This window comes from Pristiophorus japonicus, chromosome 2, assembly GCF_044704955.1.
Source record: "Pristiophorus japonicus isolate sPriJap1 chromosome 2, sPriJap1.hap1, whole genome shotgun sequence".
In the NCBI taxonomy this organism is placed as follows: domain Eukaryota; kingdom Metazoa; phylum Chordata; class Chondrichthyes; family Pristiophoridae; genus Pristiophorus; species Pristiophorus japonicus.
The window spans coordinates 116,981,430-117,000,724 of NC_091978.1; the positions used below are offsets into that span (position 1 = coordinate 116,981,430).

General features: G+C 43.8%; 1 protein-coding gene across 1 annotated transcript in view; it reads left to right on the forward strand.

Annotated features, from left to right (window-relative positions):
• Positions 1–19,295, forward strand: part of mtrex (Mtr4 exosome RNA helicase) — a 266,450-nt gene that overhangs the window by 231,307 nt on the left and 15,848 nt on the right. Inside the window, exon 24 of the mRNA XM_070868803.1 lies at positions 2,995–3,051. Within this exon, the coding sequence (XP_070724904.1) occupies positions 2,995–3,051 (57 nt within the window). The remainder of the gene's footprint in view (positions 1–2,994; positions 3,052–19,295) is intronic.

Here is a 19,295-nt window from a genome sequence, read left to right on the forward strand (position 1 = left end):
AGGCGCCAACCTTTTCAGAGTAATAAAAGTACCTGCTCTGCCTGGATTAACGCCGCAATAGATGTGCGGCTGAATTTCTCCTCCTATTAGTGTATTATAGTATAGTTTTATGACTTTTGTTTGTTTTGAATTGTGGTAAATGTGTGGTTGTTTCACCAGCAATGTACAGATGTGCACAGAGTTAATGCAGAAGGATCACATTTCCTGAAACACGTCTGATTTTTCTGACAGTGAATCTTTGCAACCTGCAGCATCAGTCAACTATGGCCAACAGCCGGTTATCATGTAAACATGTTCTATGTCATGTGAGTTTTGATAGGGCACAAATATGTTTGTCAGCATGGGAAACAAAGAAATGGCGGGCCAGTTAAACAAATACTTTGGTTCTCTTTTCACGAAGGAAAAAACAAATAACCTTCCGGAAATACTAGGGGACCGAGGGTCTAGTGAGGAGGAGGAACTGAAGGAAATCCTTCTTAGGTGGGAAATTGTGTTAGGGAAATTGATGGGATTAAAGGCCGATAAATCCCCGGGTTCTGATAGTCTGCATCCCAGAGTACTTAAGGAAGTGGCCCTAGAAATAGTGGATGCATTGGTGATCATTTTCCAACAATCTATCGACTCTGGATCAGTTCCTATGGACTGGAGGGTAGCTAATGTAACGCCACTTTTTGAAAAAGGAGGGAGAGAGAAAGCGGGTAATTATAGACCGGTTAGCCTGACATCAGTAGTGGGGAAAATGTTGGAATCAATCATTAAGGATGAAATAGCAGCCCATTTGGAAAGCAGTGACAGGATCGGACCGAGTCAGCATGGATTTATGAAAGGGAAATCATGCTTCACGAATCTTCTGGAATTTTTTGAGGATGGAACTGGCAGAGTGGACAAGGGAGAACCAGTGGATGTGGTGTATTTGGACTTTCAAAAGGCTTTTGACAAGGCCCCGCACAAGAGATTGGTGTACAAAATCAAAGCGCATGGTATTGGGGGTAATGTACTGACGTGGATAGAGAACTGGTTGGCAGACAGGAAGCAGAGAGTCGGGATAAACGGGTCCTTTTCAGAATGGCAGGCAGTTACTAGTGGGGTGCCGCCAGGGCTCAGTGCTGGGACCCCAGCTCTTTACAATATACATTAACGATTTGGATGAAGGAATAGAGTGTAATATCTCCAAGTTTGCGGATGACACTAAACTGGGTGGCAGTGTGAGCTGTGAGGAGGACACTAAGAGGCTGCAGGGTGACTTGGACAGATTAGATGAGTGGGCAAATACATGGCAGATGCAGTTTAATGTGGATAAATATGAGGTTATCCATTTTGGGGGCAAAAACACGAAGGCAGAATATTATCTGAATGGCGGCAGACTCGAAAAAAGGGAGGTGCAACAAGACCTGGGTGTCATGGTTCATCAGTCACTGAAAGTGGGCACGCAGGTACAGCAGGCGGTAAAGAAGGCAAATGGTATGTTGACCTTCATCGCTAGGGGATTTGAATATAGGAGCAGCGAGGTCTTACTGCAGTTGTACTGGGCCTTAGTGAGGCCTCACCTGGAATATTGTGTACAGTTTTGGTCTCCTAGTCTGAGGAAGGACGTTCTTGTTATTGAGGGAGTGCAGCAAAGATTCACCAGACTGATTCCAGGGATGGCTGAGCTGTCATATGAGGAGAGACTGGATCAACTGGGCCTTTATTCACTGGCTTTTAGAAGGATGAGAGGGGATCTCATCGAAACATATAAGATTCTGGCGGGACTGGACAGGTTAGATGCGGGAAGAATGTTCTCGATGTTGGGAAAGTCCAGAACCGGGGACATAGTCTTAGGATAAGGGGTAGGCCATTTAGGACTAAGATGAGGAGAAACTTCTTCACTCAGAGAGTTGTTAACCTATGGAATTCCCTGCCGCAGAGAGTTGTTGATGCCAGTTCATTGGATATATTCAAGAGGGAGTTAGATATGGCACTTGCGGTTAAGGGGATCAAGGGGTATGGAGAGAAAGCAGGAAAGGGGTACTGAAGGAATGATCAGCCATGATCTTATTGAATGGCGGTGCAGATAGATAGATTTTTAACCAATGAGAGGGCGGGTAAGTCGAGCTGAGTCCACGGCCAGATCAGCCATGATCTTATTGAATGGCGGAGCAGCTCGAGGGGCTAGATGGCCTACTCCTGTTCCTAATTCTTATGTTCTTATGTAAGGCTCGAATGGCCTACTCCTGCACCTATTTTCTATGTTTCTCTGATGCTTTCTTTTATAATAAAAACTAGAACTGGGCTATCAGCTGGAAGGACATCATCTGTTAATAATTATGTTTTGCTTGAAAGGATGAAGCATTGTACTGACTTGAGAAAACAGCTGAAGCCCTGACACTTAATCCTGTTTCATATTCTAGTGCCAAAACCACTTCGATAATTTGGTCAGAAAAAGGACAGTGTTGGCACAATTGGGAAATTGAGGACAGCTTTCAGAAAAATGAAGGCATAATTTACACAACAGGCACAGAAATTAAAAAATATCACTGAAGAAATGTAATTTTTTGTTTCTTTCTGGTTTTAAGTGATTCTTGAAATAATCTAAAGCAATCGTACAAAACTATAATCCCAATCCAAAAGCAGACCACGGGCTTTGGCAACCCAGCAACATAGCCTGCCATCTATTTGCTTTACATTTTCTACTTCACTGGTTTTTCCTGTCATCTTCTGCAGGCCTGAAGTTTTAGAAAAGTATGTTCTCAGTGCTGTTCCTTCATTAGTGGTAAATCCTCAAACCGAACACCAAGATCTGTTTGCATTAGCAGCTTGAGCTGTATGCAAATAATTGGGAACATTCATTTAAACTTTGTATGTGGCTCATAGGGCTCTATGGTATGCACCGAAGAGACCCGCCAAGACTAAAAATTGGGAGATTCCCAATGCAATGCGCCTCTGAATCATCTATTAAGTGCACAGTAACTATTGTGTAATAGAGTAATTTAATGTGTGTGTTCTAATTTACAGGCAAATGAAATGCCCAAACTGACAGAACAACTAGCAGGCCCATTACGACAGATGCAGGTAAGGTATTTCTTAATGGTTAGCTGTTACTGAAAGTACTCTGCTGTTTGGGTGTATTTATTCACATACTTCTACATACAGTTTATATGCATGTACTGCCAAATCATTAATACCTATTCATTTTTATCATTAATTATCACATGAAACAAGTAATTGGCCTTAGTTTTGTAGGTATTTTTCTGCTACTATATTGTGGCCAATATGGGAATAGTTAAACTGAAGCAATAAGTTTTGATCAAGTTTTCTTCAATGTCAGATTAATAGCATTAATATCTATTTTCACAGCTGCTTGTTTTTTTTTCTCTTCCTCCTCAATGGCTCTTTTTTGTGCATATAATTATTTTCTTCCCCCCCCCCCCCACCAAAAAAAAAGTCTGTATTTAATTTATAATGTGCTTGAAAATGGCTGTCATTTTCTACAGAAAAGCTTTTTGAATGTAACGTGCACAAAAATCAAAACCTTAAATTATATTACTGGAATTCCTTGGAAATGCTGTGGATAAAATCATTTGCCTCAAATAAGTCCCAACAGTGGAAATGTGTTTGCCCAATACATTGAAATAATTTTTAAAAATCTGTTTCTGGGATGTCTACAATGCTGCATTTTACTGCCCATCCCGAGTTGCCCTGAGAAGGCGATGGTGTTCTTGCAGTGGTGTTGGGTAGGGAATTCCAGAATATTAATCTCATTACCGTAAAAGAACGGCAATATATTTCCAAGTCTAGATAGTATGTGGCATGGAGGGGACTTCGGGAGGTAATGGTGTTCCCACAAAATTGTTGTTCTTGCCCGTTTCAATGGTAGAGGTGTTGAGGCTGATTTCTGTATAACATGCCGCAATTTATTTTTAATTTATTCTCGAAATGTGCAAGGCCAGTTTTGAATGCCTATTCCTAGTTGTCCTGAAAAGGTGAGCCTTCTTGCTGCATTATATTTGAACTTTTATTTGTCACTTAGTCTTGATATTCACTCCAACTCTAACTTGGTGTGGAATCAATTTGTATTTAGGTCCCAAATTACCCATAAGAATGTCACACCTGTCGCAGATGCATTTTTCCTTGACAACATTGGTAGCAGTGATCACCGCGCATTGTGGAGGTGAAGTCCCATCTTCATACTGAAGTCACACTCCACATGTTATGTGGCACTACCACCGTGCTAAATGGGATAAATTCAAAACAGATCTAGCAGCTCAAAACTGGGCATCCATGAGGCACTGTGGGCTATCAGCAGCAGCAGAATTATATTCTACCACAATCTGTAACCTCATGGCCTAGCATATCCCTCACTCTATCATTACCTTCAAGACAGGGGACCAACCCTGGTTCAATCAGGAGTGCAGAACAGCATGCCAGGAGCAGCACCAGGCGTACCTAAAAAAAATAAAGGTACCAACCTGGGAAACTGCCCAGGTATGTCCTGTCCACAAAAAGCAGGACAAATCCAATCCGGCCAATTGCCGCCCCATCAATCTACTTTCAATCATCAGCAAAGTGATGGAAGGTGTTGTCGATAGTGCTATCAAGCGGAACTTACTCACCAATAACCTGCTCACCGATGCTCACCTTGGATTCTGTCCAGGCCTCAGTACAGCCTTGGTCCAAACATGGACAAAAGAGCTGAATTGCAGAAGTGAGGTGAGAGTGACTACCCTTGACATCAAGGCAGCATTTGACCAAGTGTGGCATCAAGGAACCCTAGTAAAATTGAAGTCAGTGGGAATCGGGGAGAAAATTCTCCACTGGCTCCAGTCATACCTAGTACAAAGGAAGATGGTTGTGGTTGTTGGAAGTCAATCATCCCAGCCCCAGGACATCGCTGCAGGAGTTCCTCAGGGCAGTATCCTCGGCCCAACCATCTTCAACTGCTTCATCAATGACCTTCCCTCCATCATAAGGTCAGAAGTGGGGATGTTCACTGATGATTGCACAGTATTCAGTTTCATTCCAACTGCTCAGAAAATGAAGCAGTCCATGCCTATCCACGACCTGGATCACTTTCAGGGTTGGGCTGAGTGGCAAGTTATATTTGCGCCGCATAAGTGCCAGGCAATGACCATCTCCAACAAGCGAGAGTCTAACCACCTCCCCTTGATATTCAACGGCATTACCATCGCTGAATTCCCCCACCATCAAAATCCTGAGGGTCATCACTGACCAGAAACTTAACTGGATCAGCCACATAAATACTGTGGCAACAAGAGAGAGTCAGAAGCTGGGTATTCTGTGGCAAGTGTCTCACCTCCTGACTCCCCAAAGCCTTTCCACCATGTACAAGGCACAAGTCAGGAGTGTGATGGAAAAATACTCTCCACTTGCCTGGATGAGTGCAGCTCCAACAACACTCAAGAAGCTCGACACGATCCAGGACTAAACAGCCTGCTTGATTGGCACCGCATCTACCACCTTAAACATTTACTCCCTCCACCACCGGCGCAAAAACAGTTATAGTGTGTACCATCTATAAGATGCACTACAGCAATTCGCCACGACTTCTTCTGCAACACCTCCATAACCAGTGACTTCTAGCACCTAGAAGATCAAGGGCAGCAGCATGGGAGCACCATCACCTGCAAGTAACCCTCCAAGTTACACACCATCCTGATTTAATAATAACGTTTATTTATATAGCGCCTTTAATGTAATAAAACATCCCAAGGCGCTTTACAGCAATGTTATAAAACAAAACAGATAAATTTGACACCTAGCCGCAAAAGAAGAAATTAAGGCAGATGACTAAAAGCTTGGTTAAAGAGGTAGTCTTTAAGGAGTGTCTTAAATGAGGAAGGAAAGGCGGAGAGGTTTAGTGAGGGAGTTCCAGAACTTAGAGCCCAAACGGCTGAAGGCACGACCACCGATGGTTGAGCAGTTATAATGAGGGATGTTCAAGACGGCAGAATTTGAGGAGTACAGACACCTTGTGGGGTTGAGAGACTGAAAAAGAGATAGGGAGGGGCAAGACCATGGAGTGATTTGTAAACAAGGATGAGAATTTTGAAATCGAGACGTTGTTTAACCGGGAGCCAATGTCGGTCAGAAAGCACAGGGGTGATGGGTGATCATGACTTGGTGCAAGTTAGGATACGGGCTGCTGAGTTTTGGATGACCTCAAGACTTGGAAATATATCGCTGTTTTTTCATCGACGCTGGGTCAAAATCCTGGAACTCCCTCCCTAACAGCACTGTGGGAGTACCTTCACCACAACGACTGCAGCAGTTCAAGAAGGCGGCTCACCACCACCTTCTCGAGGGCAATTGGGGATGAGCAGTAAATGCTGACCTTGCCAGTGACGTCCATATCCCAGAGCGAATTAAAAACAAATTTTGCTATGGTATCCCATACTGTGAGGATTTTCAAAATAGTAGATGGTCACCTCTGGAGTAATGTCACTTGCATTCTTGGGGGATATTGAAGTTTCTTTCTCGAAAACTCTTTTAAAGTGCAGTCTAGCACTCACTGACTGGTTAAAATCTTTAACATCTTCCTTCTTGTTTACAAATTATTTTATTAAAAGAGGGAGGATTCTACAAAATCTATTTTTTTTTAAATTTGTGATTTTTATTTAAATTTGTGCTCCAAGGATGGAATATTTTTCTTGCAACTAATTGGAATACTACGATACCATTCATGTATAAGCCACAGAATATATGGCTCATTGCTTACACAAAACAATTAATCGGGGTTACATATCTCAACTGTCCTGATTTAATTGGTATAACTTGACAATAAGCAGGACCTTTGAAATTCTACAGAAAACTACCTAGCCACCCCAAGCTTTCAGTTTGAGAGGTATGATTAATATTTTCTTGCAAATGATGCTATAAACAGGGTTTATCAGAATTTTAATTTAAGTTGAAGTTGTCTGATCTACTTATTGAGTTAGTTTTGCCAGTACACTGGAGTGAAAACTGATAAATTGAATTTGTTTGTGAATATGCTTTAAGAACTCGGGGTTGTTTTGAAAGAAGGTTCTATGAACTAAAAGTGCAAGTTAACAACATGTCATTTACTGCAGCTGATTGGTACCATTTTGAATACACTGTTCAAACATTAAAGCAAATAATTCAGATTGATTGGAGTACTACTACTTGTAGTTTATCTTTGTTTTTTTTCTACAAATGCATATACCTAAAAGCATTGGTCTTATTTAAATCCCCCCTTAATTCTTAATGCAGATGTGGTGGTCTCATTTGTGAGAGATCAGTTATGAGGATATTGCAGACAGAAAAGGCTTTTGTTTGCTATCATCATCAGTGAAGTCGGAATTTGAGTGGTCTGAGGTTTTACTTCAACCTAGTACAGGAGAGTTTTATACGTTTACTGTATGCAGCCTTAAAGTTAAATACTATAGCTAATTCTTTGGTACTTTAATATTTAATAGTTTTGTGCTTGCTTGCTTTCTGAGTTTCATTTCATTTAATGGTGAACCTAAACACTGGTCGATTTAAAAATTGGAAAAACAAGTTGAAAAAAGACAGTCTTTGGGAAGACTTTCACAATCTGACTTTAAACATTCAGAATAATATTGGTACTGTTTCATTTTGTTTGCTCTTTTATTTTACTTTTTTACAAGTTACATAGTATGCAAAAGCCATTTTGTCCATAGAATTATATAGAAATTACAAAATGGAAACAGGCTGTTGAGCCCAACCAGTCCATGTTGGTGTTTATCCTCCACGAGTAATCCAAATTTTATGTGCCCGTCCTTTTCCATTTATTCTCATTATTCCCGTTTCCATCAACCATTTCATCTATTTTTAAATGTTAACATGGTCTCTGCTTCAATCACTGCTCCATAGTTCATTTCTCAGCCTCACAATCCTCTGCGTAAAAATGTTTCTCCTGCACTCTATCCTAAATCTCTTACACTTAATCTTATATAACTCTTTTCATTCCAGACCCCTCACTGGAAACAGTCTGTTTCCATCTACTCTGTTCCATCCCATAGATGAAGAAAAGCAGTTCTCCCAGTGGCCTGACCAGTATTTATTCCTCAATCAGCACCAGTAAAACAGTTTAATTGGTCATTTATTTCACTGCTGTTTGTGGGACCTTGCTGTGCATTAATTGGCTGCTGCATTTCCTTACATTGTAACAGTGACTACTTGTCAATGGTAATTCATTGGCTATGAAGTGTTTTGGGGTCATGAAATGCGCTGTACAAATACATCTTTTGACTTTTCTTCCTTTCTATCCTTTCATCATTTTAAATACCTCTATTAGATCAACCCATAATCTCCTCTGTTCTTACAAATTCAGCATCATTTTTCAAGTCTTTCTTTGTATTTGTATTTCCTCGTTCCTGGCAGCATTCTAATGAATCTGTGCTGTACCCTCTCTATTGCCTCAACATCCTTCCTACAGTGTGAAGCTCAAAGTTACACACAATACCCCAGCTGTGGTCTTACTAGGGTTTTATATAGATTGACCATTAGATCTCAACTTTTAGCTGTAAAACCCAATATTCTGTTTGCTTTTTGATAAAACTTGATTCACTTGCGGTGCTACTTTTAACATCTTGTGAATCTGAACACCTAGCTCCCTCTGCTCTTTACTTCATCTGGCCGCCTTCATTAAAATCATATATATTCCTTTTTTTTAAACTATGTACCACTTCATACTTACTGACATTGATTATAATATCAGCTGATGTCAGCCTAGGCAGGTGAAGGCACAGCTAGCAATGGTGGAGTGATTAACCAGCTGAGATTAAGTGTCCTTAACTCCTATTGATTTCTCCTTTCTAAACAGTTTTTAATCCCATCATCATAGGCAGTCCCTCAAAATCGAGGAAGACTTGCTTCCATTCCAAAAGCGAGTTCTCAGGTGATTTAAAAGTCCAATAAGGGAATTCCACTCTCTGTCACAGGTGGGACAGGCAGTCGTTGGAGGAAAGGGTGGGTGGGGAGTCTGGTTTGCCGCACGCTTCTTCCGCTACCTGCGCTTGTTTTCTGCATGCTTTCGGCGACGAAACTCAAGATGCTCAGCGCCCACCCGGGATGCTCTTCCTCCACTTAGGCCGGTCTTGGGCCAGGGACTCCCAGGTGTTGGGGATGTTGCATTTTATCAAGGAGGCTTTGAGGGTGTCCTCTGCCCATCTAGGGCTCGCTTGCCATGTAGGGGTTCCGAGTAAAGCGCTTGCTTTGGGAGTCTCGTGTCTGGCATGCAAACTATGTGACCTGCCCAGCTTCGATGTTGGGGATATTGGCCTGATCGAGAACACTGACGTTGGTGAGTCTGTCCTCCCAGGGAATTTGCAGGATCTTGCAGAGGCATTGTTGGTGGTATTTCTCCAGCGCTTTGAGGTCTCTACTGTATATGGTCCTCGTCTCTGAGCCATACAGGGGGGCGGGTATCACTGCAGCCCTGTAGACCATGCTTGGTGCCAGATTTGAGGGTCTGATCTTCGAGCACTCTCTTCCTCAGCTGGCGCACTGGAGGTGGTGTTGAACATTGTATTTGATGTCTGTCCTTGCTGAAAATAGGCTCTGGAGGTATGGAAAGTGGTCCACGTTGTCCAGGGCCGTGCCGTGGATCTTGATGGTCAATTTGCTACCGTCTCCCTAACTCTCTATCCCTTACTCTTCTACAATAGTTTCTTCTGTGGTATTTTGTCCAAGGCTTTCAGAAAGTCCATGTACTCCACATCTACTGCACTTTCCTTATCTTCTCAAAGTACTCTTGTCAGGTTTGTCAAGAAGCATAGAAATTTACGGCACAGAAGGAGGCAATTCAGCCCATCATGTCTGTGCCGGCGAGCTATCCAGCCTAATCCCACTTTCCAGCTCTTGGTCCGTAGGTTAAGGCACATCAAGTGCATATCCACATATTTTTTGAATGTGATGAAGGTTTCTATCTCTACCACCCTTTGGGTGAAAAGAAGTTCTCCTCAACTCCCCTCTAATCCTTCTACCAGTTACTTTAAATCTATGCCGTCTTGTTATTGACCTTTACTAAGGGAAATACGTCCTTCATATTGACTTTATCCAGGCCCCTCATAATTTTATACACCTCAATTGTCGCCCCTCAACCTCCTCTGTTCCAAAGAAAACACACCCAGCCTATCCAATCTTTCCTCATAGCTAAAATTCTCCTGTCCTGGCATCATTTTCATAAATCTCTATACCCTCTTTAATGCAATCACATCTTTCCCGTAATGTGATGACTAGAACTGGACGCAGCTGTGGCCTAACTAGTGTTTTATACAGTTCAAGCATAAACTCCTATATTCTATGCCTTGGCTAATAAAGTATCCCGTATGCCTTCTGAGCCACCTTATCTACCTGTCCTGCTGCCTTCGGGGATCTATGGACATGCACTCCAAGGTCCCTCTGTTCCTCTGCACTTCTCAGTATCCTACCATTTGTTGTATATTCCCTTGCCTTGTTAGCACTCCCAAAATGCATGACCTCACACTTTTCTGGATTGAATTCCATTTGCCATTTTTCTGCCCACCTGACCAGTCCATTGATATCTTCCTGCAGTTTACAGCTTTCTTCCTCGCTATCAACCACATGGCCAATTTTTGTGTCAACTGCAAACTTCTTAATCATGTCCCCTGCATTGAAGTCTAAATCATTGATATATACCACCATTTTCCCATCTGAAATCAGTGTTAGTTTCCTTTTATCTTTAATTAAAGATTTCAAAATTTTCTCTACCACAAATATTAAACTAACTGGCATGTAATTACCTGGGTTAGCTCTGTCTTTCTTTTTGAAAATGGGTAATACAATGACACACATCCACTCTCAATAGAATACTGAAATATTTTTTCCCCCATTTTCCCTAGGATCTTTGGATGTGTTCCATTAAGCCCCAGTACTCTGTCACTTTATCCTCCTTTAACTTAACTACATTCTCTAATAGTTTTCTTTTATTTATTATATCTATCACAATTTTGACCAATGGACGATTTGCATCCTTTTCAATATCCTTCTCCCTTGCGAACATTAAAGCAAAGTATTTTTCAGTTTCCCATCAATTTCTGCTTATTCTCTACTAGAAACATAGAAAATAGGTGCAGGAGTAGGCCATTCGGCCCTTCGAGCCTGCACCACCATTCAATATGATCATGGCTGATCATGCACTTCAGTACCCCATTCCTGCTTTCTCTCCATATCCCTTGATCCTTTTAGCCGTAAGGGCCACATCTAACTCCCTTTTGAATATATCTAACGAACTGGCCTCAGCAACTTTGTGGACTTTAAACCTTATTATATCATGACATGCCCACCCACATTGACCTCATCTACCTGACCATGAGCTCAAATTTGGTCCACCCCTTTTTTTGGCGCACTTACCGGAGATGTGCCGCTTTTCTCGGTTGAAAGGTGCGCTGAAAAAATTGCTCCCCACTTTGGCTGCTGTCTGGCCTCTCTTTGGTCATTGTGCAGCGTGGCCAGTCGAGGCTAGCATCGCGAGAGAGGAGCAGGTGTGGGACTACAAAGGGCGGCGACAGCTTGGAGCAGTGGCAGTCGGGAGGAGGCCAGCATCGCGAGAGAGGAGCAGTCGTGGGACTACAAACGGCGACGGCAGCTTGGAGCAGCGGCAGTGGGAAGGAGGCCAGCATCGCAAGAGAGGAGCGGACGCGGGACTACAAAGGGCTGTGGCAGCTTGGAGCGCTGGCAGTCGGGAGAAAGCCAGCTGCAGCAGGGGCAGAAAGTAAACAAAGAAGTAAAAATAAATCGAAGTGTGACCTCACAGCCAAGCGGGTATGTGATTGGCTGGTGGATTGGCGAGTATTTTCTCTCTTTCTTTTTCTTTTCTTATCAGTAGGTAACCTTTGGCATTGTTGCCAAATTAAGTTAATTTAAGGCTTAAGTCATGACACGAGAGCCCAGACCCGTGTCATGCTCCTCCTATGCTATGTGGGAAATCAGGGACGCTTCCAATGTCCCTGATTATTATGTGCGTAGGAAGTGTGTCCAGCTGCAGCTCCTGACAGACCGCATTGCGGCACTGGAGCTGCGCATAGATTCACTCTGGAGCATCCGTGATGCTGAGGATGTCGTGAATAGCACGTTTAATGAGTTGGTTACACAGGCAGATTGGAAATGGGTGACCATCAGGAAGAGCAGGGGAAGGGAGGTAGTGCAGGGGCCCCCTGCGGTCATCTCCCTCCAAAACAAATATACCGTTTTGGGTACTGTTGGGGGGAGATGCCTCATCAGGGGAAGGCAGCAGCAGCCAAGTTCATGGCACCATGGATGGCTCTGCTGCACAGGAGGGCAGGAAAAAGAGTGGGAGAGCTATAGTGGTAGGGGATTCTATTGTAAGGGAAATAGATAGATGTTTCTGCGGCTGCAAATGAGACTCGAGGTTGGTATGTTGTCTCCCTGGTGCAAGGGTCAAGGATGTCTCGGAGCTGCTGCAGGACATGCTGGAAGGGGAGGGTGAACAGCCAGCTATCGTGGTGCATGTAGGTAAAAAAATGGGATGAGGTCCTACAAGCTGAATTTAGGGAGCTAGGAGTTAAATTAAAAAGTAGGACCTCAAAGATAGTAATCTCAGGATTGCTACCAGTTTCACGTGCTAGTCAGAGTAGGAATAGCAAGATAGTTCAGATGAATACGTGGCTTGAGGAATGGTGCAAGGGGAGGGATTCAAATTCCTGCGACATTGGAACCGGTTCTGGGGGAGGTGGGACCAGTACAAACCGGACGGTCTGCACCTGGGCAGGACTGGAACTGGTGTCCTAAGCGGAGTGTTTGCTAGTGCTGTTGGGGAGGGTTTAAACTAAAATGGCAGGGGGATGGGAATCTACGCAGGGAGGCAGAGGGAAGTAAAAAGGGGGCAGAAGCAAAAAGTAGGAAGGAGAAAAACAAGAGTGGAGGGCAGAGAAATCAAGAGCAAAAATCAAAAAGGGCCACATTACAACATAATTCTAAAAAAACAAGCCTGAAAGTTCTGAGTCTCAATGCGAGGAGCATTCGTAATAAGGTAGATGAATTAACTGCGCAGATAGCTGTTAACGGATATGATGTCATTGGAATTGCGGAAACATGGATCCAGGGTAACCAAGGCTGGGAAATCAACATCCAGGGGTATTCAATATTCAGGAAGGATAAACAAGAAGGAGCTGGGGTAGCGTTACTGGTTAAAGAGGAGATTAACGCAATAGCTTGGATAATGTGGAATCTATGGGCCCAAGTTTCCGCCCTCTAAGAACGGCGCACCTCCATAAGGTGTGCCGATTTTCTGGAATAAAAAGGGTGCCTAAAACTTACCTTGAGATTCTGCAAACTCCTCAGGATGCAGCACAAGGGGTCGGGGGCGGAGCCAGGTCCCGGCGCTGATCATAGTGCCGGGACCTCTGCACATGCACACTAGAGTGTGTGCGCATGTGGAGTAGCTCCTCGCCTCCGAGACTGCGTGGGAGGGGCCCAAAGCACGCCGGCCCTAGCCCTGGCCAAATGGGCTCCCAGGGCGAAGATCGGGACTCTGGCTTCCCTCCCTTCTGTTCAACTCCCGCTCTCCACCCCACGGTGTGTGTGTCGTCGTCGTGTCGTTCCCCCCCCCCAAGATGCTCCATTCTAAACTAGTTGCTCCAAAAAAATGGGAGCAACTCAGGGTAAAACTTGAGCCCAATATAGGTAGAGCTGCGAAACACCAAAGGACAGAAAACGTTAGTGGGAGTTGTGTACAGAACACCAAACAGGAGTCGGGAGGTTGGGGATGGCATCAAACAGGAAATTAGGGACGCGTGCAATAAGGGTAAAGCAGTTATCATGGGTGACTTTAATCTACATATAGATTGGGCTAATTAAACTGGTAGCAGTACTGTGGAGGAGGATTTCCTGGAGTGTCTCAGGGATGGTTTTCTAGACCAATATGTCGAGGAACCAACTAGAGAACAGGCCATCCTAGACTGGGTCTTGTGTAATGAGAGAGGATTAATTAGCAATCAGGTCGTGTGAGACCCCTTGGAGAAGAGTGACCATAATATGGTAGAATTCTTCATTAAGATGGAGAGTGACACAGTTAATTCAGAGACTAGGGTCCTGAACTTAAAGAAAGGTAACTTTAATGGTATGAGATGTGAATTGGCTAGGATAGACTGGCGAATGATACTTAAAGGGCTGATGGTGGATAGGCAATGGTAGACATTTAAAGATCACATGGATGAACTACAACAATTGTACATCCCTGTCTGGCGTAAAAATAAAAAGGGGCAGGTAGCTCAACTGTGGCTAACAAGGGAAATTAGGGATAGTGTTAAATCCAAGGAAGAGGCATATAAATTGGCCAGAAAAAGCAGCAAACCTGAGAACTGAGAGAAATTTAGAATCCAGCAGAGGAGGACTAAGGGTTTAATTAGGAGGGGGGAAATAGAGTACGAGAGCTTGTAGGGAACATAAAAACTGATTGCAAAAGCTTCTATAGATATGCGAAGAGAAAAAGATTAGTGAAGACTAATGTAGGTCCCTTGCTGTCAGAATCAGATGAATTCATAATGGGGAACAAGGAAATGGCAGACCAATTGAATAAATACTTTGGTTCTGGAAGACACGATTAACCTCCCGAAAATAATAAGGGAGCAAGGGTCTAGCGAGAAGGAGGAACTGAAGGAAATTTTTATTAGTCAGGAAATTGTGTTCGGGAAATCGATGGGATTGAAGGCCGATAAATCCCCAGGGCCTGATAGGCTGTATCCCAGAATACTTAAGGAAGTGGCCCTCAATAGTGGATGCATTGATGGTCATTTTCCAACATTCTATAGACTCTGGATCAGTTCCTATGAACTGGAGGGTAGCTAATGTAACACCACTTTTTAAAAAAGGAGGGAGAGAAAACAGGGAATTATAGACCAGTTAGCCTGACATCGGTAGTGGGGAAAATGCTGGAATCAATTATTAAAGATGTAAGTAATAGCAGCGCATTTGGAAAGAAAGCAGTGACCGGATCGGTCCAAGTCAGCATGGATTTATGAAAAGGAAATCATGCTTGACAAATCTTCTAGAATTTTTTGAGGGTGTAACTAGTAGAGTGGACAAGGGAGAACCAGTGGATGTGGTGTATTTGGACTTTCAAAAGGATTTTGACAAGGTCCCACACGAGATTAGTTGCAAAATTAAAGCACATGGTATTGGGGATAATGTACTGACGTGGATAGAGAACTGGTTGGCAGCCAAGAAGCAAAGAGTAGGAATAAACGGGTCCTTTTCAGAATGGCAGGCAGTGACCAGTGGGGTACTGCAAGGTTCAGTGCTGAGACCCCCAGCTATTTACAATATACATTAATGATTTAGACAAAAAAATCGAATGTAATATCTCCAAGTTTGCAGATGACACTAAGCTGAGTGGCAGTGTGAGCTGTGAGGAGGATGCTAAGAGGCTGCAAGGTGACTTTGACAGGTTAGGTGAGTGGGCAAATGCATGGCAGATGCAGTATAATGTGGATAACTGTGAGGTTATCCACTTTGGTGGCAAAAACATGAAGGCAGAATATTATCTGAATGGCAGATTAGGAAAAGGGGAAGTGCAGCGAGACCTGGGTGTCATGGTACATCAGTCATTGAAAGTTGGCATGCAGGTACAGCAGGCGGTGAAAAAGACAAATGGCATGTTGGCCTTCATAGCGAGAGGATTTGACTATAGGAGCAGGGAGGTCTTACTGCAGTTGTACAGGCCCTTGGTGAGGCCACACTTTGAATATTGTGTACAGTTTTGGTCTCCTAATCTGAGGAAGGACGTTCTTGCTATTGAGTGAGTGCAGCAAAGGTTCACCAGACTGATTCCCGGGATGGCAGCACTGACATATGAAGAAAGACTGGATCGACTTGGCTTATATTCACTGGAATTTAGAAGAATGAGAGGGGATCTCATAGAAACATATAAAATTCTGACGGGATTGGACAGGTTAGATGCAGGAAGAATGTTCCCTATGTTGGGGAAGTCCAGAACCAGGGGTCACAGTCTAAGGATAAGGGGTAAGCCATTAAGGACCGAGATGAGGAGAAACTTCTTCACTCAGAGAATTGTGAACCTGTGGAATTCTCTACCACCAAAAGCCGTTAAGGCCAGTTCATTAGATATATTCAAAAGGGAGTTAGACTGTAAAGGCACAGCAGGGAGTCCGGCACCCAGCGTCGAGGAGGTGCGTGGAGAGGCAGTCGGGACTTCGGTGGGAGGCCTATAAAGGCACAGCAGGGAGTCCGGGCTCAGCGTCGAGGAGGTGCGTGGAGAGGCGAGCTTGTGCAGCTACAGGGAGAAGGCAAAAAAGAAGTAGAAAGAATCAGAAAGGTGACGTCACAGCCAAGGGGGTAAGTGATTGGCTGGTGATTGGTGAATAGTTTTTCTTTTTTCTCTTCTATAACAGTGAGCATTGTTCTTGTCAATTTAAGTGTATCTAAGGTTTAAGTCATGGCAGGAGAGCTCGGTCACGTGATATGCTCCTCCTGTACCATGTGGGAACTCAGGGACACTTCCGGTGTCCCTGACGACTATGTGTGCGGAAAGTGTATCCGCCTCCAGCTCCTGACGGTCCGCGTTGCGGAATTGGAGCTGAGGGTGGATTTACTCTGGAGCATCCACGATGCTGAGAATGACATGAGTAGCACGTGTAGCGAGTTGGTCTTACCGCAGGTGAAAGGTCCACAGCCAGATAGGGAATGGAAGACCAGCAGGAAGAGCAGTGCAAGGAAGGTAGTGCAGGGGTCCCCTGCGGTTATCCCCCTGAAAAACAGATACACCGCTTTGAGTACTGTTCTGGGGGATGACTCGTCGGGGAGGGCAGCAGTAGCCAAGTTCATGGCACCGTGGCTGGCTCTGCTGCACAAGAGGACAGGAAAAAGAGTGGGAGAGCGATAGTGATAGGGGATTCAATTGTAAGGGGAATAGATAGGCGTTTCTGCGGCCGCAACTGAGACTCCAGGATGGTATGTTGCCTCCCTGGTGCAAGGGTCAAGGATGTCTCGGAGCAGGTGCAGGATATTCTGAAAAGGGAGGGTGTACATTGGTACCAACGATATAGGTAAAAAAAGGGATGAGGTCCTACGAGACGAATTTAAGGAGCTAGGCGCTAAATTAAAACGTAGGACCTCAAAAGTAGTAATCTCGGGATTGCTACCAGTGCCACGTGCTAGTCAGAGTAGGAATCGCAGGATAGCTCAGATGAATACGTGGCTTGAGCAGTGGTGCAGCAGGGAGGGATTCAAATTCCTGGGGCATTGGAACCGGTTCTGGGGGAGGTGCGACCAGTACACACCGGACGGTCTGCACCTGGGCAGGACCGGAACCAATGTCCTCGGGGGAGTGTTTGCTCGTGCTGTTGGGGAGGAGTTAAACTAATATGGCAGGGGGATGAGAACCAATGCAGGGAGACAGAGGGAAACAAAATGGAGACAGAAGCAAAAGACAGAAAGGAGATGAGTAAAAATGGAGGGCAGAGAAACCCAAGGCAAAAAACAAAAAGGGCCACTGTACAGCACAATTCTAAAGAGTCAAAGTTTAATAAAAAGGCAAGCATGAAAGCTCAGTGCCTCAATGCGAGGATTATTCGGAACCCAGGAGGGACTCTGAGCAAGTTAGAGTGGGTGAGAGCTCAGATGAACACGATCCCAAGAAAGAATACAAAAGGCAGGAGGCAACAGAACAGAGTAGCACTGGGGTAAGTGTAAACCACAAGGTGACAGGAAAGGACAATATGTATGAATATAAAGGGGCTGCAGGAGGGGTCAATACTAAAAATCATGGTTTAAAAACTAGTATTAAAACACTCTACCTAAACGCACGCAGCATTCGAAATAAAGTAAATGAGTTGAAGGCACAAATCATTACAAATGGGTATGATTTGGTGGCCATTACAGAAACGTGGTTGCAGGTGGCCAAGACTGGGAATTAAACATACAGGGGTATCTGACAATTCGGAAAGATAGACAAGAAGGGAAAGGAGGTGGGGTAGCTCTGTTAGTAAAGGATGATATCAGGGCAGTTGTGAGAGACGATATGTTGAACAAAATGTTGAATCATTGTGGGTGGAGATTAGAGATAGTAAGGGGAAAAGGTCACTGGTGGGCGTAGTTGATAAGCCCCCAAATAATAACTTCACGGTGGGGCGGGCAGTAATCAAGGGAGTAATGGAGGCATGTGAAAAAGGAACGGCAATAATCATGGGGGATTTTAACCTACATATCGATTGGTCAAATCAAATCGCACGGGATAGCCTTGAGGAGGAATTCATAGAATGCATACGGGATTGTTTCTTAAAACAGTATGTTACAGAACCTACAAGGGAGCAAGCTATCTTAGATCTGGTCCTGTGTAATGAGACAGGAATAATAAACGATCTCCTAGTAAAAGATCCTCTTGGAATGAGTGATCACACTATGATTGAATTTGTAATACAGATTGAGGGTGAGGAAGTAGTGTCTCAAACGAGCGTACTACGCTTACACAAAGGGGACTGCAGTGGGATTAGGGCAGAGTTGGCTAAAGTAGACTGGAAACACAGACTAAACGTTGGCACAATTGAGGAACAGTGGAGGACTTTTAAGGAGCTCTTTCATAGTGCTCAACAAAAATATATTCCAGTGGAAAAAGAAGGGCTGTAAGAGAAGGGATAACCAGCCGTGGATAATCAAGGAAATAAAGGAGAGTATCAAATTAAAAACCAATGTGTATAAGGTGGCCAAGTGGGAAACTAGAAGATTGGGAAAATTTTAAATGACAGCAAAGAATGACTAAGAAAGCAATAAAGAAAGGAAAGATAGATTACGAAAGTAAACTTGCGCAAAACATAAAAACAGATAGTAAAAGCTTTTACCGATCTATAAAACAGAAAAGAGTGACTAAAGTAAATGTTGGTCCCTTAGAAGATGAGAAGGGGGATTTAATAATGGGAAATGTGGAAATGGCTGAGACCTTAAACAATTATTTTGCTTCGGTCTTCACAGTGGAAGACTCAAAAACCATGCCAAAAATTGCTGGTCAAGGGAATGTGGGAAGGGAGGACCTTGAGATAATCACTATCACTAGGGGGGTAGTGCTGGACAGGCTAATGAGACTCAAGGTAGACAATTCCCTGGTCCTGATGAAATGCATCCCAGCCTATTAAAAGAGATGGCGGAAGTTATAGCAGACGCATTCGTTATAATCTACCAAAATTGTCTGGACTCTGAGGAGGTATCAGCGGATTGGAAAGCAGCTAATGTAATGCCTCTGTTTAAAAAAAGGGGGCAGACAAAAGGCAGGTAACTATAGGCCGGTTAGTTTAACATCTGTAGTGGGGAAAATGCTTGAA